Genomic DNA, 17,073 nt, shown 5'->3' on the forward strand with positions numbered 1-17,073 from the left:
GGATACTGACTGGTTTAAAGTAAGGAAAGGTGTGCCTCAGGGTTGTATTTTTTCACCATAGCTATTCAATCTGTATGCTGAGCAAATAACACAAAAAGCTGGACTATATGAAGAACAGGGCATCAGGATTGGAGGAAGGCTCATTAATCAACCTGCATTATGCAGATGACACAACCTTGCTTGCTGAAAGTGGAGAGGACTTGAAGCACTTACTAATGAAGATCAAAGACCACAGCCTTCAGTATGGATTGCACTTCAACATAAAGAAAACAAAAATCCTTACAACTGGACCAATGAGCAAAAAAAGAAAAAGATGATAAATGTAGAAAAGATTGAAGTTGTCAAGGATTTCATTTTACTTGGATCCACCATCAACAGCCATGGAAGCAGCAGTCAAGAAATCAAAAGACGCATTGCATTGGGCAAATCTGGTGCAAAGGACCTCTTCAAAGTGTTGAAGAGCAAAGACGTCACCTTGAAGACTAAGGTGCGCCTGACCCAAGCCGTGGTATTTTCAATAGCACGATATGCATGTGAAAGCTGGACAATGAATAAAGAAGACCGGAGAAGAACTGACACCTTTGAATTGTGGTGTTGAGGAATACTGAATACACCATGGACTGCCAAAAGAACAAACAAATCTGTCTTAGAAGAAGTACAGCCAGAATGCTCCTTAGAGGCAAGGATGGTGAGACTGCATCTTACGTACTTTGGACATGTTGTCAGGAGGGATCAGTCCCTGGAGAAGGACATCATGCTTGGTAAAATACAGGGTCAGCAGAAAAATGGAAGACCCTCAACGAGGTGGACTGACACAGTGGCTGCAACAATGAGCTCAAGCATAACAACAATTGTAAGGATGACTCAGGACCAGGCAGTGTTTCACTCTGTTGTGCCCAAGGTCGCTATGAGTCGGAACCGACTTAATGCCACCTAACGACAACAATCCAGTCTTTCAGGGGAATATTTTCAGTTTTTTAAGAACGGTGATAGTATCACAGAAACCCTGGGTTAAGAGCTTAGCTGCTAACCAAAAGGTCTGCAGTTTGAATCCACCAGGCGCTCCTTAGAAACTCTATGGGGCAGTTATACTCTGTCCTACACGGTTGCTGAGTCAGAATCGACTCAATGGCAATGGGTTTGGGTTTGGGTAGTACGACATACTCAGAGGAGTAAGAAAAACGGTGTTACTATTTAGTCTAATTGACTATGTAACCTCAGCCAAATCACTCAATCCTCACCCTCCATTACTGCACTATAATAGGAATACTCAGAAGATCAATTAAAACAACAGCACTTCGAAGTGCTATACTCTATACACACGTAAGGGACCATCATCGTTGTTAGGTGCTGTAGAGTCAATTCCAACTCACGGCAACCCTATGTACAACAGAATGAAACGCTGCCCCATCCTGCGCCATCTTCACAATCGTTGTTATGCTCAAGCCCAGCGTACCAGCCTCTGTGTCAATACATCTTGCTGAGGATCTTTTCTTTCACTGACCCTCTGCTTTACACCAAGCATGATGTCCTTCTCCAGGGACTGGTCCCTCCTGATAACACATCCAAAGTACGTAAGACAAAGTCTTGCCACCCTTGCTTCTAAAGGAACATTCTAGCTGTACTTCTTCCAGGACAGATTCGTTCGTTCTTCTGGCAGTTCATGGCATATTCAATATTCTTCACCAACTCCATAATTCAAAGGCATCAATTCTTCTTCAGTCTTCCTTATTCACTGTCCAACTTTTGCGTGCATACGAAGTGACTGAAAACACCATGGCTTGGTTCAGGCTCACCTTAGTTCTCAAAGGGACATCTTTGCTTCTTAACACTTTAAAGAGATCTTTTGCAGCAGATTTGCCCAGTGCAATGCATTGTTTGATTTCTTGACTGCTGCTTCCATGGGTGTTGATTATGGATCCAAGTAAAATAAATCCTTGACAACTACAATCTTTTATCATGATGGTGCTTATTGGTCCAGTTATGAGGATTTTTGTTTTCTTTATGTTGAGTGAGGTGTAATACATACTGAAGGCTGTGATCTTTTATCTTCATCAATAAGTCTTTCAAGTCCTCTTCACTTTCAGCAAGCAAGGCTATGTCATCTGTGTATCAAAGATTGTTAATGAGTCTTCCTCCAATCCTGATGCCCTGTTGTTCTTCACATACTCCAGATTCTCGGATTATTTGCTCAGCATACAGACTAAGTAAGTACAGTGAAAGGATGATACAACCCTGATGCATACATACCTCTCCTGACTTTAAATCATGTAGTATCTCTTGTTCTGTGTGAATGACTGCCTCTTGAGCACAATTAAGTGTTCTGGAATTCCCATTCTTCAGAATGTTATCCATAGTTTGTTACGATCCACACGGTTGAATGCCTTTGCAAGTCAATAAAACGCAGGTAAACATCTTTCTAGTATTCTCTGCCTTCAGCCATGATCCATCTGACATTAGCAACGATACCCACTGTTCCTTGTCCTCTTCTGAATCTGACTTGAATTTCTGGCAGTTCTTTCAATGTACTGCTGTAACTGCTTTTGAATGATCTTCAGCAAAATTTTTCTTCTGTGTGGTATTAATGATATTGTTCAATAACTGTGATAAATTATCGGGGATGGGTACAAACATAGGTCTCTTTAGGTTGGTTGGCCAGGTAGCTGTCTTCCAAATTTCTTAGCATAGCTGAGTGAGTGCTTCCAGTGCTGCATCCATTTGTTGAAACATCTCCATTGGTATCCGTCAATTCCTGGAGCCTTGTTTTCTGCCAATGCTTTCAATGCAGCTTGGGCCTCTTCCTTCAGTATCGTCATTTCTTGATCATATGCTACCTCCTGGAATGGTTGAACACCGACCACTTCTTTTTGGTACAGTGACTCTCTATTCATTCCATCTTCTTTTCATGCTTCCTGCATTATTTAGTATTTTCCCTGTAGAATCCTTATTATCATTACTATACAGCAGATACAGTAAACTTCAAACAAAATTTGCTCAATTTTTTACAGGCGTTTGTATCCACGGAGGTGTTCTAAGTCTAAAGAAATAACTAGAAATAGTGATTTCAATGTTACAGTGTACCCATCTTGCCATCACTGTGCCCTCTATCCTAAAGTGCATTATACCAGGAAAATATGGTGTTTTGCAGGGCATTCTGCTGAAACAGATCTTCTAAGTGAGGCCTATGCATATAAAGGCACTTACCATAATAAAGCTTCTTTATACTTATTTTAATCCTGAAGAAAATTTAGACTAAGACAGGAGAGGAAAGGTAACTGTTTTATTTGCTGTATTTCATGTCAGGTTTTTTCTGAAGGTAAACATCCTCGTTTGTTGTCCTGGGTGTCTTTCATTTCCTGATTACAAAATAATTCTACATATTACCTATTTACTATTAAAGTATCTTCATTAATTTTCATTAAAGGTATATAAATTTTACTAAAACAAATTATACATGAGTAAGAAATACTATTTAAAATATCGATACAGCAACGCACACAACTGAAAGCTTCAAGTGCCCTCATATCCCAAAGTTAGAAGTTTAACTTAGGTATAAAGAAGACACCAGTGAAGAGGGATGGGCCTCGCAGGCCCACAGCTCTCGTTTCCACCCTGGGTTCGCTCTGCTCTGTCAAGAGACCTCCGCGAGGTAGCTGGCGTACGGAGTTACCTGTCAAAGTCGTCATCTTCGAGCTCATCAGCATTTGCCCAGTCCTCGTCCTCTTCCAGGTCAACCATCATGGCTAACATCTGAGGAACTAAATTAAAGGATTATTTCTTTAGTTATTATTTTGTCAACATCCATTTACAAACGAGAATTCTGGAGTCAAGTGAAAAATGAAGGATTTACTTTGCCTCTAAAAGAGGTTTCTAGAATTTCAACCTTTTGCTGTATTTGCTTCACATCCTGTTTTAAGAAGCAACATTAAGGACAGAAGTCAAAGCCTCCTATGAACTTCCTGAATCCTACTGCATTCTCCCCGTCACCAGAGGTAAGCACACCGCAAGTCAATCAAGTTGTTTTTATACTAGAACTACAGAATGTATCTATTCCAAGATTTCATTTTTAATATCTAAATGGCCTACTCTATGTATCCTTTCGCAATGTACTTTTTCTTAATACATGTTAATCTTAATCTTAATTACTTTACAGCATTCCCTTATTCATCCATTGTCCTGTTGATGGACATTTTGGTTGTTTCCAGTATCTTTCTACTGGAAAATCTGCTTTGATGAGCATTCTTATACTTGTCTCCAACTTCACAAGCAAGAGTTCTGGGTACGAAATACTTATGAGTATCTTTGATATTACTAAAAATCATCAAATTGCTCTCCAAAATGGTTGTGCAAACTTGTAATGCCATTGAAAGCCAAATAGGAGGCATGTCGTATTTCACCAATAATGTGTTATGTGGCCTGGAACTGTGTATCAGAGTCCTCTCAGCTTCACACTCTTCACCAACGTGTGATACCGTCAAACTTCCTGATAATTTGTATTCCACAGTTACCCTTGTTTTAAGCTTTTCTAGATTCCAAAACTCTGTTGACTGTACAAGGCAACTAATTTCTCCCAGTTTGTGGTTTATCTTTTATCTTCACTTACGGTGTATGTGCTTTGTTAAAAACTTTGTTTTTGAATTTGTGTATTTTGCAACGTTTGTGGCTATGGTTTGTGATTCAGAATCTTAAAGAAATTTCTAATACTAAGCTTTACTTGTAAAATGTATCTGTAATATTTAGGTTTTTAATCAACCCAAAATTGGCTTTTATAGAATATTTTTGGGATACATATTTTTTCTATAGAAATAACCAGTTGTTCCAACAACTTTAGATGAATTATTCATCTTTGCTTCCATGCCAGTGGACCCACTCCTAGACTCTCCTTTCTTCCATCTGTCTACAACACCTGCACCATCAACAAATTCTATATCTTCGCAGCTGATAGGGCAAGGTCTCCACCTTGTTTTTCTAAATTATCTTGGCTACTCTAGGTTCTTTGTCCTTCCACATGAATTTCAGGATCAATCCTACTGGAGTGTTGACTGAAATTACAGTGAATTTATGTATTAATTTGAGGAAAACTAATATTTAATTCTTTTACTAGGTCTTTCCACACTACTCAATTTTCTCCATGAAGGCCTTATATATCTTTTGATTTATTCCCAGGTACTACAAGTCATGCCTGCTATTATATTTTTTCATAGTAAATTTTCCAAATGATGCCTACTGGTCTATGGGAATGCCATTATTTTTATGTTACCCTCATATCCAGCAACCTTGCTGATTAAACCCTTTAATCAGCCTAACAATTTACCTGTTTATTCTTTCATATTTTCATGGAGACAATTACACAACCTACAAACCAGCAACTTTATCGTTTCCAATTTTTACACTCACGTGAATCTCTTACTACACTGTCCAGGACCAGCTGTACAACAGAGGCAGTGACAGGGAGGCTACTTTCTCTTCCTGACTTGAATGGGAATGTGTCTAAAATTTCAGACACTACCTCAGTGTGAGATAAATAAAAGGCAGAGAGCACTATAAAGTAAATGTGGTGATGTATTTACCGTCTAAATGAACATAACCAACTGTTCAAACACCGATTTATATGTGAAGAAACGACCAGGCCAGAAAACATCGGGTTAGTAGCTCCCCACCCTGTACTCCAGCACAAGGGAACTTTAAAGTTACTATTTCCATAGCACGATAGATTCAAGTTTCTCCTGCAAAGAGGGTCTACAAAACAAAACAACATGAGGTAGTGAATAGAGCCCTGTGATCAGTGTTAGATTTGTGTTCTAATCCTGCCTCTATTATAAAGCATCATAGTTATTGCTAGCTTTTCAGTCTGTCAATCTATAAGAATTTTAGAGTAGATGTCCATACGCCCTCTCTGAAAATTTTTAACTCTATTAACTCAAAATTTAGCATACATAACAGAATATACCGCCATCAACTACAGACATCTTACTTGTAACACCAAGTCTTAAAGGCAGACCCACAACTTTGGGTAGAAGCATCTAAGTGTATACGAGTATGCACCTCCCCAGAGTCATCAGACTCTAAAAGCGCACTCATCATATTCTCAAACATCTGTAAATTATGTAACCCTCAGCGAATTTATCTATTAAGTTCGCCACTTCAACACATGAAACTATTTTAAAGAACTTTTACTTACTAGTCTGTGCAACAATATTAGTATGTTTTCTTAACATAGCGGCTGCCGTCTCAGAGAGGGTCACGATCACTTCAAGTGCAAGCTGACGCTGCATATTATTGAGGCTAGTGTCTGCACATAACTACAAAGAAGAAATATTTACACGTCACATGTTTAATAGTTAAGATCCAAAAAAAAAAACAAACCCACTGCTGTCAAGTCGATTCCAACTCATAGCGACTCTACAGGACAGAGTAGAAGTGCCCCACACAGTTTCCGAGGAGTGCCTGGTGGATTCGAACTGTCAACACCTTGCGTAGCAGCCATAGTACTTAACCACCATGCCAGCAGGGTTTCCTAGTTAAGATCAGTAACTAAAAACAAGAAACAGAAAACATAGTGGAAGTGGTTCATTTACCTTGAGGCTTAGTTGTAAGGTAGCTTCTAAATGAGGACGCAAGTACTTTGGAACGGTATCTGCAATCTCAACAAGGGATTTCAGGACTGAATCGTCATTCTGGTAGCAGGAGTCATTCACAGCCTAAAAAGTATGAAAGAGAAAGAAAGCTTGTGCATACCTCTCTCTCAAGGTGCTCCGAGGGTTACACTACAAGGCCTCATTAGTCAAAACATTTTTAAGAATTAACAGTGTTGTTAGTTTAGTAACGATTCAGCAATCTATAGTACACAATGTTCTATCCATAAAGCATACAGACACCTTCCTTTCAATTAATGTTAACAAGAAACATACAAAATATTTAAACCAAAATTAAAACCAGTGAAACTACAACCACAATGAAACTCAATGAATTTTTCTGTAACTATAAGGAACCCGTTTCCTTCGTCCTTCCTATGTCCATATCCTGGTCTTTCCTACACACATAGTAAACATTCCCTCCTAACATGGCTTTATTGTGTTCACCATTGCCGAATTTATTTTCCTTTGACGTCAAGTATGGCCTTTGTGGCGAGTAAGTGTGCATTTATGTATCCACCACTGCTTCCTTTAGAGTGACAACTACTAGGAACGCTGGCTGACACTTCAACATAACTCTAGACACAGAGAAGCAAACACTTCTGCTATTAGCATTAAACAGGGAGTCACTCAAGATTTTGGGTAAGAAACCACTAGAACAATAGTATGGAACAGATAATGATTTGTCACTGACCTAAGTTACCCTTTCAAATTGATAGCATGGTGAGAAAAGTTTTTACTAAATCCAAATGATTATTTTTTTAATCATTTAGAAACTTCTGGTTTTAGTTCCTCTAAATCCTCTTTAACCCAGTGGCTCTCAACACAGGTGTTACTTCTCCCAGGAGGCGCTTCTTGGTTGTCACAATGACTGAACGTGAACAAAGACCAGAGATTCTGTATGTCCTACATCTCACAGGATCGTATTATTTCAGGTATTTATAAAACAGGAAAACCTGTTCATAATGATCTGAACGTAGAACCTAACTCATAACTATTTGTTGCCTGGTTTTAATGTATCAGGATTCCCAAGCCCCCAAGAATGTAACTACTGTATAAATCAAGGACCAATATATATCGTGTTTTGACCAGAGCATCAATGTTTCAGGATATCCCACTGCCAACAGCAACAACACCTGTGTCTGGCTTGCCAGTGATGCCTCTGTCATCAGCCCACGTTTACTAGCTACAGCACTCGTGTCGATCACTGAAACCACTTAATCTACTGTGTCTTTCAGGTAGTCACGCCCAAGCATTCACGTGGAATTGTTCACCACTTTTTATTTCTTCTTTGTGTTCAGTTAGCACCATAAATTGATATTTAAAAATAACTGTGCACGTGTTGTTGCTGTTAGGTGCCGCAGAGTTGGTGCCAACTCGTAGCAACATCATGTATAATAAAACGCAACACTGCCTGGTCCTGTGCTATTCTCACGATCGTCATGTTTGAGCCCATTGTTGCAGTCACTGTGTCAATCCATCTCATCAAGGCTCTTCCTCTTCTTCACTGATGCTCTACTTTACCAAACACGACGTCCTTCTCCAGGGACTGGTCTCTCCTGATAACATGTCCAAAGTACATGAGATGAAGTCTCGCCATCCTTGCTTCCAAGGAGCATTCTGGCTGCACTTTTTCCAGGACAGATCTGTTCCTTCTTCTGGCGGTCCATGGTATATTCAATCTTCTTCACCAACACCATAACTGAAATGCATCAATTCTTCCTTACTCGTTGGCCAACTTTCGCATGCATAGGAGGCAACTGAAAATATCATGGCTTGGAGTCAGGTGACCTTAGTCCTTAAGGCGACACCTTGGCCTTTTAATACTTTAAAGAGGTCTTCTGAGCCAGATTTGCCCAAAACTTCATTTGATTTCCTGATGGCTGCTTCTGTGGTTGATCGTGGATCCAAGCAGAATGAAATCCTTGACAATGTCAATACTTTTCCCGTTTATCATGCTGCTTATGGGTCAGTTTTGAGGATTTTTGTGTTATGTAATTCATGGTGAAGGCTGTAGTGTTCGATCTTTGTGAGTAAGTTCTTCAAAGCCTCTTCAATTTCAGCAAGCAAAGTTGTGCCATGTGCATACTGCAGGCTGTTAATGAGTCTTCCTCCAATCCGGATGCTGCATTCTTCTTCATATAGTCCAGTTTCTCGGATTACTTGCTCGGCATACAGATTGAAAAAGTATGGTGAAAAGATACAACCCACACACACACCTTTCCTGATTTTAAACCACATGGTATTCCCCTGTTTTAACAACAGGTTCTTACAAGGTTCTGCGTAAGCACAATTAAGCGTTCTGGAATTCCCATTCTTCACAATGTTATCTATAACGTGTCACGATCCACACAGCTGAATGCCTTTGCAAAGTCAGTGAAGCACAGGTGAACACCCTTCTGGCATCAACTGATAGCAGCACTGATGTCCCTCGTCCACAGCCTCTTCGGAGTCTGGCACCAACTGATACCAGCAGTGATGTCCCTCGTTCAACAGCCTTTTCGGAGTCTGGCATCAGCTGATACCAGCAGTGATGTCCCTTGTTCAACAGCCTCTTCGGAGTCTGGCATCAGCTGATACCAGCAGTGATGTCCCTCGTTCCACAGCCTCTTCGGAGTCTGGCACCAACTGATACCAGCAGTGATGTCCCTCGTCCACAGCCTCTTCGGAGTCTGGCACCAACTGACAGCAGCAGTGATGTCCCTCGTCCACAGCCTCTTTGGAGTCTGGCACCAACTGATACCAGCAGTGATGTCCCTCGTTCAACAGCCTCTTCCGAGTCTGGCATCAGCTCATAGCAGCAGTGATGTCCCTCGTTCCACAGCCTCTTCGGAGTCTGGCACCAACTGATAGCAGCAGTGATGTCCCTCGTTCAACAGCCTCTTCGGAGTCTGGCTTGACCTTCTGAGCAGAGATGTCCCTCGTCCACAGCCTCCTCGGAGTCTGACACCAACTGATAGCAGCAGTGATGTCCCTCGTCCCACAGCCTCTTCGGAGTCTGGCACCAACTGATAGCAGCAGTGATGTTTCTCGTCCCACAGCCTCCTCAGAGTCTGGCCTGACCTTCTGGCAGTGATGTCCCCCGTCCACAGCCTCCTCGGAGTCTGGCCTGACCTTCTGAGCAGTGATGTCCCCCGTCCACAGCCTCCTCGGAGCCTGGCCTGACCTTCTGGCAGTGATGTCCCCCGTCCACAGCCTCCTCGGAGTCTGGCCTGACCTTCTGAGCAGTGATGTCCCCCGTCCACAGCCTCCTCGGAGTCTGGCCTGACCTTCTGAGCAGTGATGTCCCCCGTCCACAGCCTCCTCGGAGCCTGGCCTGACCTTCTGGCAGTGATGACCCCCGTCCACAGCCTCCTCGGAGTCTGGCCTGACCTTCTGAGCAGTGATGTCCCCCGTCCACAGCCTCCTCGGAGTCTGGCCTGACCTTCTGAGCAGTGATGTCCCCCGTCCACAGCCTCCTCGGAGCCTGGCCTGACCTTCTGGCAGTGATGACCCCCGCCCACAGCCTCCTCGGAGTCTGGCCTGACCTTCTGAGCAGTGATGTCCCCCGTCCACAGCCTCCTCGGAGTCTGGCCTGACCTTCTGAGCAGCGATGTCCCCCGTCCACAGCCTCCTCGGAGCCTGGCCTGACCTTCTGGCAGTGATGTCCCCCGTTCACAGCCTCTTCGGAGTCTGGCCTGACCTTCTGAGCAGTGATGTCCCCCGTCCACAGCCTCCTCGGAGTCTGGCCTGACCTTCTGAGCAGTGACGTCCCCCGTCCACAGCCTCCTCAGAGCCTGGCCTGACCTTCTGGCAGTTCCCCGCTGATGTGCTGCTGCACCTGCCTTTGAATCACCTCAGCGAAGTTTTACTTCTGTATGACGTTAATGACTTTGTTCGGTAATTTCTGCATCGTTGGATCCCATTCTTTGGAATGGACACAAATATGGCTCTTTTCCAGTCATTGGCCAGGCAGCTGTCTTCCAAATTCTTCAGTGTAGACATGTGAGCGTTTTCAGCATCGCATCTGTTTGTTGGAATATATCATTTAGTGTTCTCTCAACTCCTGGTGCCTTGTTTTTTGCCAATATCTTCAGTGCAGCTTGGACTTCTTCCTCCAACACCATCAGTTCTTGATCACATGCTGCCTCCTGAAACAGCGGACCGCTGACCAATTCTTTTTGGCAGTGACCGTGTATTCCTTTCCATCTTCTTTTGATGCTTTCTATGTTTTTCAACACTTTCCCCACAGAATCCTTCGATATTAGAACTTGAGGCTTGAATTTTTTCTTCAGTTCTTTCAGCTTGAGAAATGCCAACTGTGTTCTCCCCTTTTGGGTTTCTAACTCAGGTCTTTGCATATTTTATAATACTTCACTTTTGTCTTCTCGATCCACCCTTTGAACTCTTCTTTTCAGCTCTTTTACCAACGACCAAAGACCAGGAATTGTGGAATGACATCAAGAACATCGTATATGAAGTGAATTGTTATTAAAAACACAGGAAGGAAAAGGCCAAAATGGACTTTAAAAGCTAGTCTGCAACTTGCTCTTGACCTGTGCATGTAGATGAATTATATTAGCTATGAATTTCATCTTACGATAGTACACAGAAGTTATAAAACAGTCACGTTTCGCTTAACACCCATGAAATGTTCTGTGAAACAGGACATCGTGTGATTCGTAGGTTGTGTGAACAACTGGGTCTATGGTTTGCAGGAGCTTCTGAGTGCACAGGCCTGGGGGCTGCTGGGCGTGGACGCCTTAGGTAGCACTTGGCTGGGTCCTGCATGGCCCTGAAGCCCCATAAAGGTCACAGTGGGGTAGTAGAGAAGCGGTCTCGGCAGCTTGGTGCTCCTGCCCTGGCTGGGCCCTGCAATGCCTGCTGATCTTGGCCACTTGGAAGCAGGATCAGGTGCCCACTCCCCTCAGCAGCAGGGGTACCTGTTACCGTGGGTGGGGGGACAGTGGGACAGGCTTGTTGCTAGTCGAGCTGTGGGAATCTCCTGGATGGTGCACGCTGGACCACGAACGTGCATGTGGTCGGACACTGCCTGAACAGACATTATGTGTCACGTGACTGTACTTGTTTTAAAAAGGGGGTTTTGAGTCTGACATGATTTGAAAACCAGTGTTCTAACTTATCCAATATCATCTTGTGTTCTGATTAAGACAGGAAGTATACTTAAAATAATAAACCATTCTTGGGATCTGGTGGCAAAATGGTTAGGAGCTTGGCTGCTAGCCAAAAGGTCAGCAGTTCAAATCCACCAGCTGCTCCTTGGAAACCGTGTGGAGCAGTTATACTCTGTCAATAGGGTTTACTATTAGCTATTTTTTTTTTTTTTTTTTTACAATACAAACTGCTACCATCTCGGTGGTAAAGAGGAAGGACTCTGCTCCAATTTGGGTTTGAACTGCAGTGCTACCACCTACTGTCACTGTGACCTTGGTTAAGTTTCTTAACCTCTTCTCCTTAGTTTCTCCTCATGTAAAATGGGCTTTAAACCTCATAGGTTATTTGGTTAATTTAAGGGAAATAAACTGTGTGATTAAATATTCAATAAGACCAATTTAAGCATATACAAATCGTTTATATCATTTGCTTTCTATAAAATTTCTAAAACTCTAACCTAAATATTTTAAAGAGATGAAAAGTCTTTTCAAAGGCAATAAATGTAAACTCAATGGGGAAAAAGATTTGTATGTTTGTCTAGACCCTAGAATAGTATCAGCAGATAAAAAAAAAAAAAACCCCAAACCCATTAGTATTGAGTCGATTTTGACTCATAGCGACCCTAAAGGACAGAGTACGACTACTCCGTGGGGTTTCCAAGGAGGATTCGAACTGGTGACCTTTTGGTTAGCAGCTGCAGCTCTTAACCACTATGCCACCAGGGTTTCCTATCAGCAGATAGAACGTAATAAACGTTTACTGAATAAACGAGTGAGTGTGCCAAAGAACTCTGATGTGAATTTAAATAAAACCAGTAAGGGTACAATTAACATCTGATTCTGTATTTTCACGCAAACAACACCCGCCTTCTGCGTTTGTTTGCAGCTGCGTCCTCCCACCTCGAGGTATTTTGGTAAGTGCACTATGCTAATTTTTTTTTTTGTCCTGGACAGTTTTTTTTTTTTTTTTTTAATTTTTATCATGCTTAAAAATCAAATCAGTCTCTCCTACAAAAATTTATACACACCTTGCTATATACTCCTAGTTTGCTCTCCCCGAGACAGCACACTCCTTTCCACTGTATTTTCATGGCCATTCGCCCAGCTTCTGTCCCCCTCTGCCCACGCATCTCCACTCCAGACCAGAGCTGCCCACATATTCTCAGGTGTCTACTTGATCCAAGAAGCTCACTCCTCACCATTATCATTTTCTATCCTATAGCCCAGTCCAATCCCTGCCTGAAGAGTTGGCTTTGGAAATGGTTCCTGTCTTGGGCTAAAAGAAGATCTGGGGACCAGGACCTCCAAGGTCCTTCTAGTCTCAGTGAGACCATTAAGCTAATTTTTTTTTAACAGCAACATATAGAAGAGGATTGGCATGGCTGTGCTTGTGAGGGTGCTTTGCAGGGGGAGGGTGCGCCCAGCAAACAAACGCAGAAGGTGCGTGTTGTTTGCGTAAAACGACAGTACTTTCTTACCTGTAAGAATCCGGGTAATAAGTCTGCAAAATGTTTGAATAGAGCAACATTATGCTCATTGGCAAGTATAAATGCAGCTGTAGCTCTAGCAGATAATGTCCTGATCTAAAGTGAAGAGAATAAAAATGCTGAATATGAGAAACATTCGCGGGACTCACATTTTCTCACTCAAAATGCAATTTTTCTTTTATCGGTAAAACCAGTGTTTACATTTTAAAGTATAAAACAGTCCCCTTACACATGAGATTACTTCACAAGTCAGACATGACATGACATGACATGAGGTGTTAACGGGACTGAAGCGATTTACCGATGGATGGTCCTGATCCTGCATACACTGAACTAACATCCGCTTGATGACGTCCAAATAGTGCTGCTGCTGGTTCCCAAAAATTCCAGGGAAGTTCCTAAAAAATGATCCAAAGCACTCTTTAAAAGCTATAGTTTATATTAGTGACATGTCAGCTAAAACTTCTGATTAAATGTTTGCCTGCCTCAAATGTAGGCACCAACCCATAAGGCTGAAATCATCTGCCCAGCCTCCGGCCAATCCTCTTTCTGAGCTGGAAACAAACATATGGGAGAGGACTAGGTTGTGAGTAAAGGTAACCCAGTTGCTACACTACTCAGCTCCCCATTTCCAGGTCTTTGATTTATCCTTATCACTCTGGAGTGCAGAACGGGGACAAGAACAACCCACTGCGTTTCAGATGGTCAGCTGCAGTGGCCAAGCTTTCTGACAATCTGCTCCTAGCCTTGGTGGCCCAGGTGGCCCAAGTTCTGTTCCACTTTAACTTAGCAAACAACTGGTTAAACTAAATGCTTTTAACTTAATCCTTTCTGGATTACTAACGGAAACAAGACACACCTGACAATTAAAAACGAACATGGCGTAACATCTACGCTCATTCCACCTGGATGCTCATGTTAGAAAATCATGTGTATGATCTCGAAAAGGTATAAATCCAGTTATAGTAACCGTGTTTTAAATGCTGTAGAAATGACTATGGTAATATTAAAGATATAAAAGGGCAGAAAATTTGTAAATGCAAATAATTGTTTAATTCTAAATGTAGAGCAACTGCTCATAAATATATAGGTCTTTGTTATAATATTATATTTTTATAAAAATTGGTTGTGGACGCCCTGGAAAACCGAGTGGGGATTAACCACCACTCTCCTCTTCTGCTACACACTTCTACTGTCGAAGTGGCTTCCTAAAGGCTGCGTGTGGCACTTCGTCAATCTCCAGATAAAGGAGAAGAAACCACCCCAGAAATTTTCTTTTCAGAATCAGGAAAGACAACGGAGAGAAACGAAATTGCACAAATCCCCTGCACACGAAAAAGAATCAATGTGAAAAGAAAGCTCCTTTTCCCAACTTTACTTCCAACAAAAATACAGAAGCCTTTCTAGGTGTTATTTTAAGTCTAAAAAGTTAAATTAGGCTAAAATAATCAATTGAAATGTGTTTTGGGCATTCAAGACGTCAAATTGAAGAAAAAAAAAAAAAAAAGACCAATGCACATACCAGAAAATGTGAAGGGCAGCTTCCCGCAGTCCCACGTTTTGAGAGCTGACTGAATCAAAAAGGAACTTCAAGCCCTCAGGCCACTGGTTGTTACCATCTTCATCTGAAAGTAAAGACATCCAGTAATAAAGTACGTTAAGTCAAAGTTTCAAAGCATAAAAGGGTAATTCCTTTCATTGCATAAGCCCCATTCACAATATGTAGTAATAGAAAATAGTACTTGCTTTACATATTTTTAAAAACATTTCAATAAAATCAAACAACTGTGTGTATCTTGGTTACATAAACAGACATTAGCAGTGGTGATTTCTAAGGGGCAGGATTTGGAGAGAAGGCTCTTACCTTTACAAATATTTGATGCTTTGAACCTTTTAAAAAATATGTATCATTATTATTTTGAAGAGTTTTAAAAAGTGGGCAAAGATAATATTTGGTAGCAAAATCCTGAATCCAAAATAATTTTGAGTCTCACACTAGAGAAGATATAAGAGCAGAGATTCCAGGACCCAGAGAGGGTGCACCTACATTGCAGTTTTGAAGTGCGACAGGATGTCATTGATGTGTTTACTTTTTAACAAGATTTTACAATACAGACTTACGATACTCTGTAATAGGAACGAGGCAGCAATCATTCAAACCTTGTGTATCACTTAACAGACTCACCGGGGATACTGTCACAAAGAACTCCAGGGCTGTCGAAAATTACAAGTGAGTTATTTACCTTTTCTTTTAAAAAACTATTTTCGAATTTGTTCTCCTAATGTGAAACGACAAATACGCTGCCTAGCTGACATTTTACACACACATCCCCACCCCCACCCACCCACCCACACTCACACCTGCACCCACACACAGACACACACACCCTTTCACTATAAAGAAAATGCTGTGAGAAGGAATAAAACAGCTGCTTGAGAAAACCCTATGGAGATAGTCCTTTGAAATATTTTGGAAATTAAACACGCTTCATTTAACATGTAAAAAATTAACTGATTTTGAAACAGAAACGATGTCGCCTTTAAAAATTCATATCCGCACACTTTAAACTTGAAAATAGAATTTTTTGGCTATTTAAAAATCTTCAAAATTAAGAATTTCAGTGGATTTTAAACTTATTTAAAATGTAAAACTTTAACATATTCCTTACTACTCTGTAAGAACTGGATGACATCAGAAAGGGTGACAATCTGCTAGCTGGACTGAGTAACAACTTCTGTATTAAAGGTACATGGCATTAAAAATTTCATGTCATAATTTACTCCACACAACCAACAACATTCTCCCATTTAGCCCTTATTTTTTTTGCCTATCAAAAATACTATCTAAGTGAACTGAGCGTAGAATTACACTTCTGAATCACTGTCAAGAAAATGAAGCATATTTAATTACATTATTAATATTTTTAGTGTGATCAAAAAGGGTTTTTACTGTTAATAAAACGCATTTTTAAGTTTTCCTTTTATATCATTCTTTAAAATTTTTTTGCATATCCTGTAATGTACATAGTATATCAGCAATATGTACAGTTTATAAACATATCTAGAACACTGAGAATATGTACTAAAAAAATCTACCATTGACAGCTATGTGAGTAAACGCACCCAGCATCCACTGCTCTCTACTTCTACTGCCAAGTTTTATCTATAGAAGTGGATTACATCATTAGTTAGCCTGTGCTTCTAAAATTTTACAGAGTAAGGGGGAAATATAACTGTCTGTTTTTAAGTAAACCACAAAATTATTTTTCCACCTGGACATTTGAAGACCAACAAGCAGGTATTATGACTGCCCGTCATAAACATCTATAATTTCTGAATCCATAATCCCACTCGTTTTAAACAGAATAATCAATACTCAGGCACTCAGGATTTTTTTTCTAAACTCTGAAGGATCCCAGTTTAAAAAAACAGAAAAGGAAGGCTCCCCACGTTTCCTTCTGTAACGTCACAGTGCACTGACGTACACACCTATCAGGTTCCTGGCAAGCTCAGCAGCGATGTCACAAACTTTTTTCCTCATGCTAGACTGTGTTTCCATCTGAATAATCATTAGCAGTTCACTCTTGATGGCAGTCTGAACATCGGAAGGAAGAGCTGGATAGACTTCATCAAACGCAGAGGACAAAAGACGTCTTAGGAGAACGGCAGCCATCTGTCTGGCCTAGAAATAGACGACATTGTCCATAATCTGGTGTCTTATGAGAGCAAGTTTCCAACAAACTAGGTTCGTTCTGCCATTGATGTGTTCTATTTTTACAATTCATTTCAAAAGCAATT

General features: G+C 41.2%; 1 protein-coding gene across 1 annotated transcript in view; it reads right to left on the reverse strand.

The window, feature by feature from the left end:
• IPO5 (importin 5) overlaps positions 1-17,073 on the reverse strand; it is a 52,800-nt gene that overhangs the window by 25,813 nt on the left and 9,914 nt on the right. The window contains exons 3-9 of the mRNA XM_064269976.1: positions 16,765-16,957; positions 14,798-14,900; positions 13,577-13,673; positions 13,267-13,371; positions 6,579-6,701; positions 6,182-6,302; positions 3,671-3,758 (exon numbers count right to left, since the gene is read on the reverse strand). Coding sequence (XP_064126046.1) covers positions 3,671-3,758; positions 6,182-6,302; positions 6,579-6,701; positions 13,267-13,371; positions 13,577-13,673; positions 14,798-14,900; positions 16,765-16,957 — 830 coding nt within the window. The remainder of the gene's footprint in view (positions 1-3,670; positions 3,759-6,181; positions 6,303-6,578; positions 6,702-13,266; positions 13,372-13,576; positions 13,674-14,797; positions 14,901-16,764; positions 16,958-17,073) is intronic.

The sequence above is a fragment of the Loxodonta africana genome, chromosome 17 (genome assembly GCF_030014295.1).
Source record: "Loxodonta africana isolate mLoxAfr1 chromosome 17, mLoxAfr1.hap2, whole genome shotgun sequence".
In the NCBI taxonomy this organism is placed as follows: domain Eukaryota; kingdom Metazoa; phylum Chordata; class Mammalia; order Proboscidea; family Elephantidae; genus Loxodonta; species Loxodonta africana.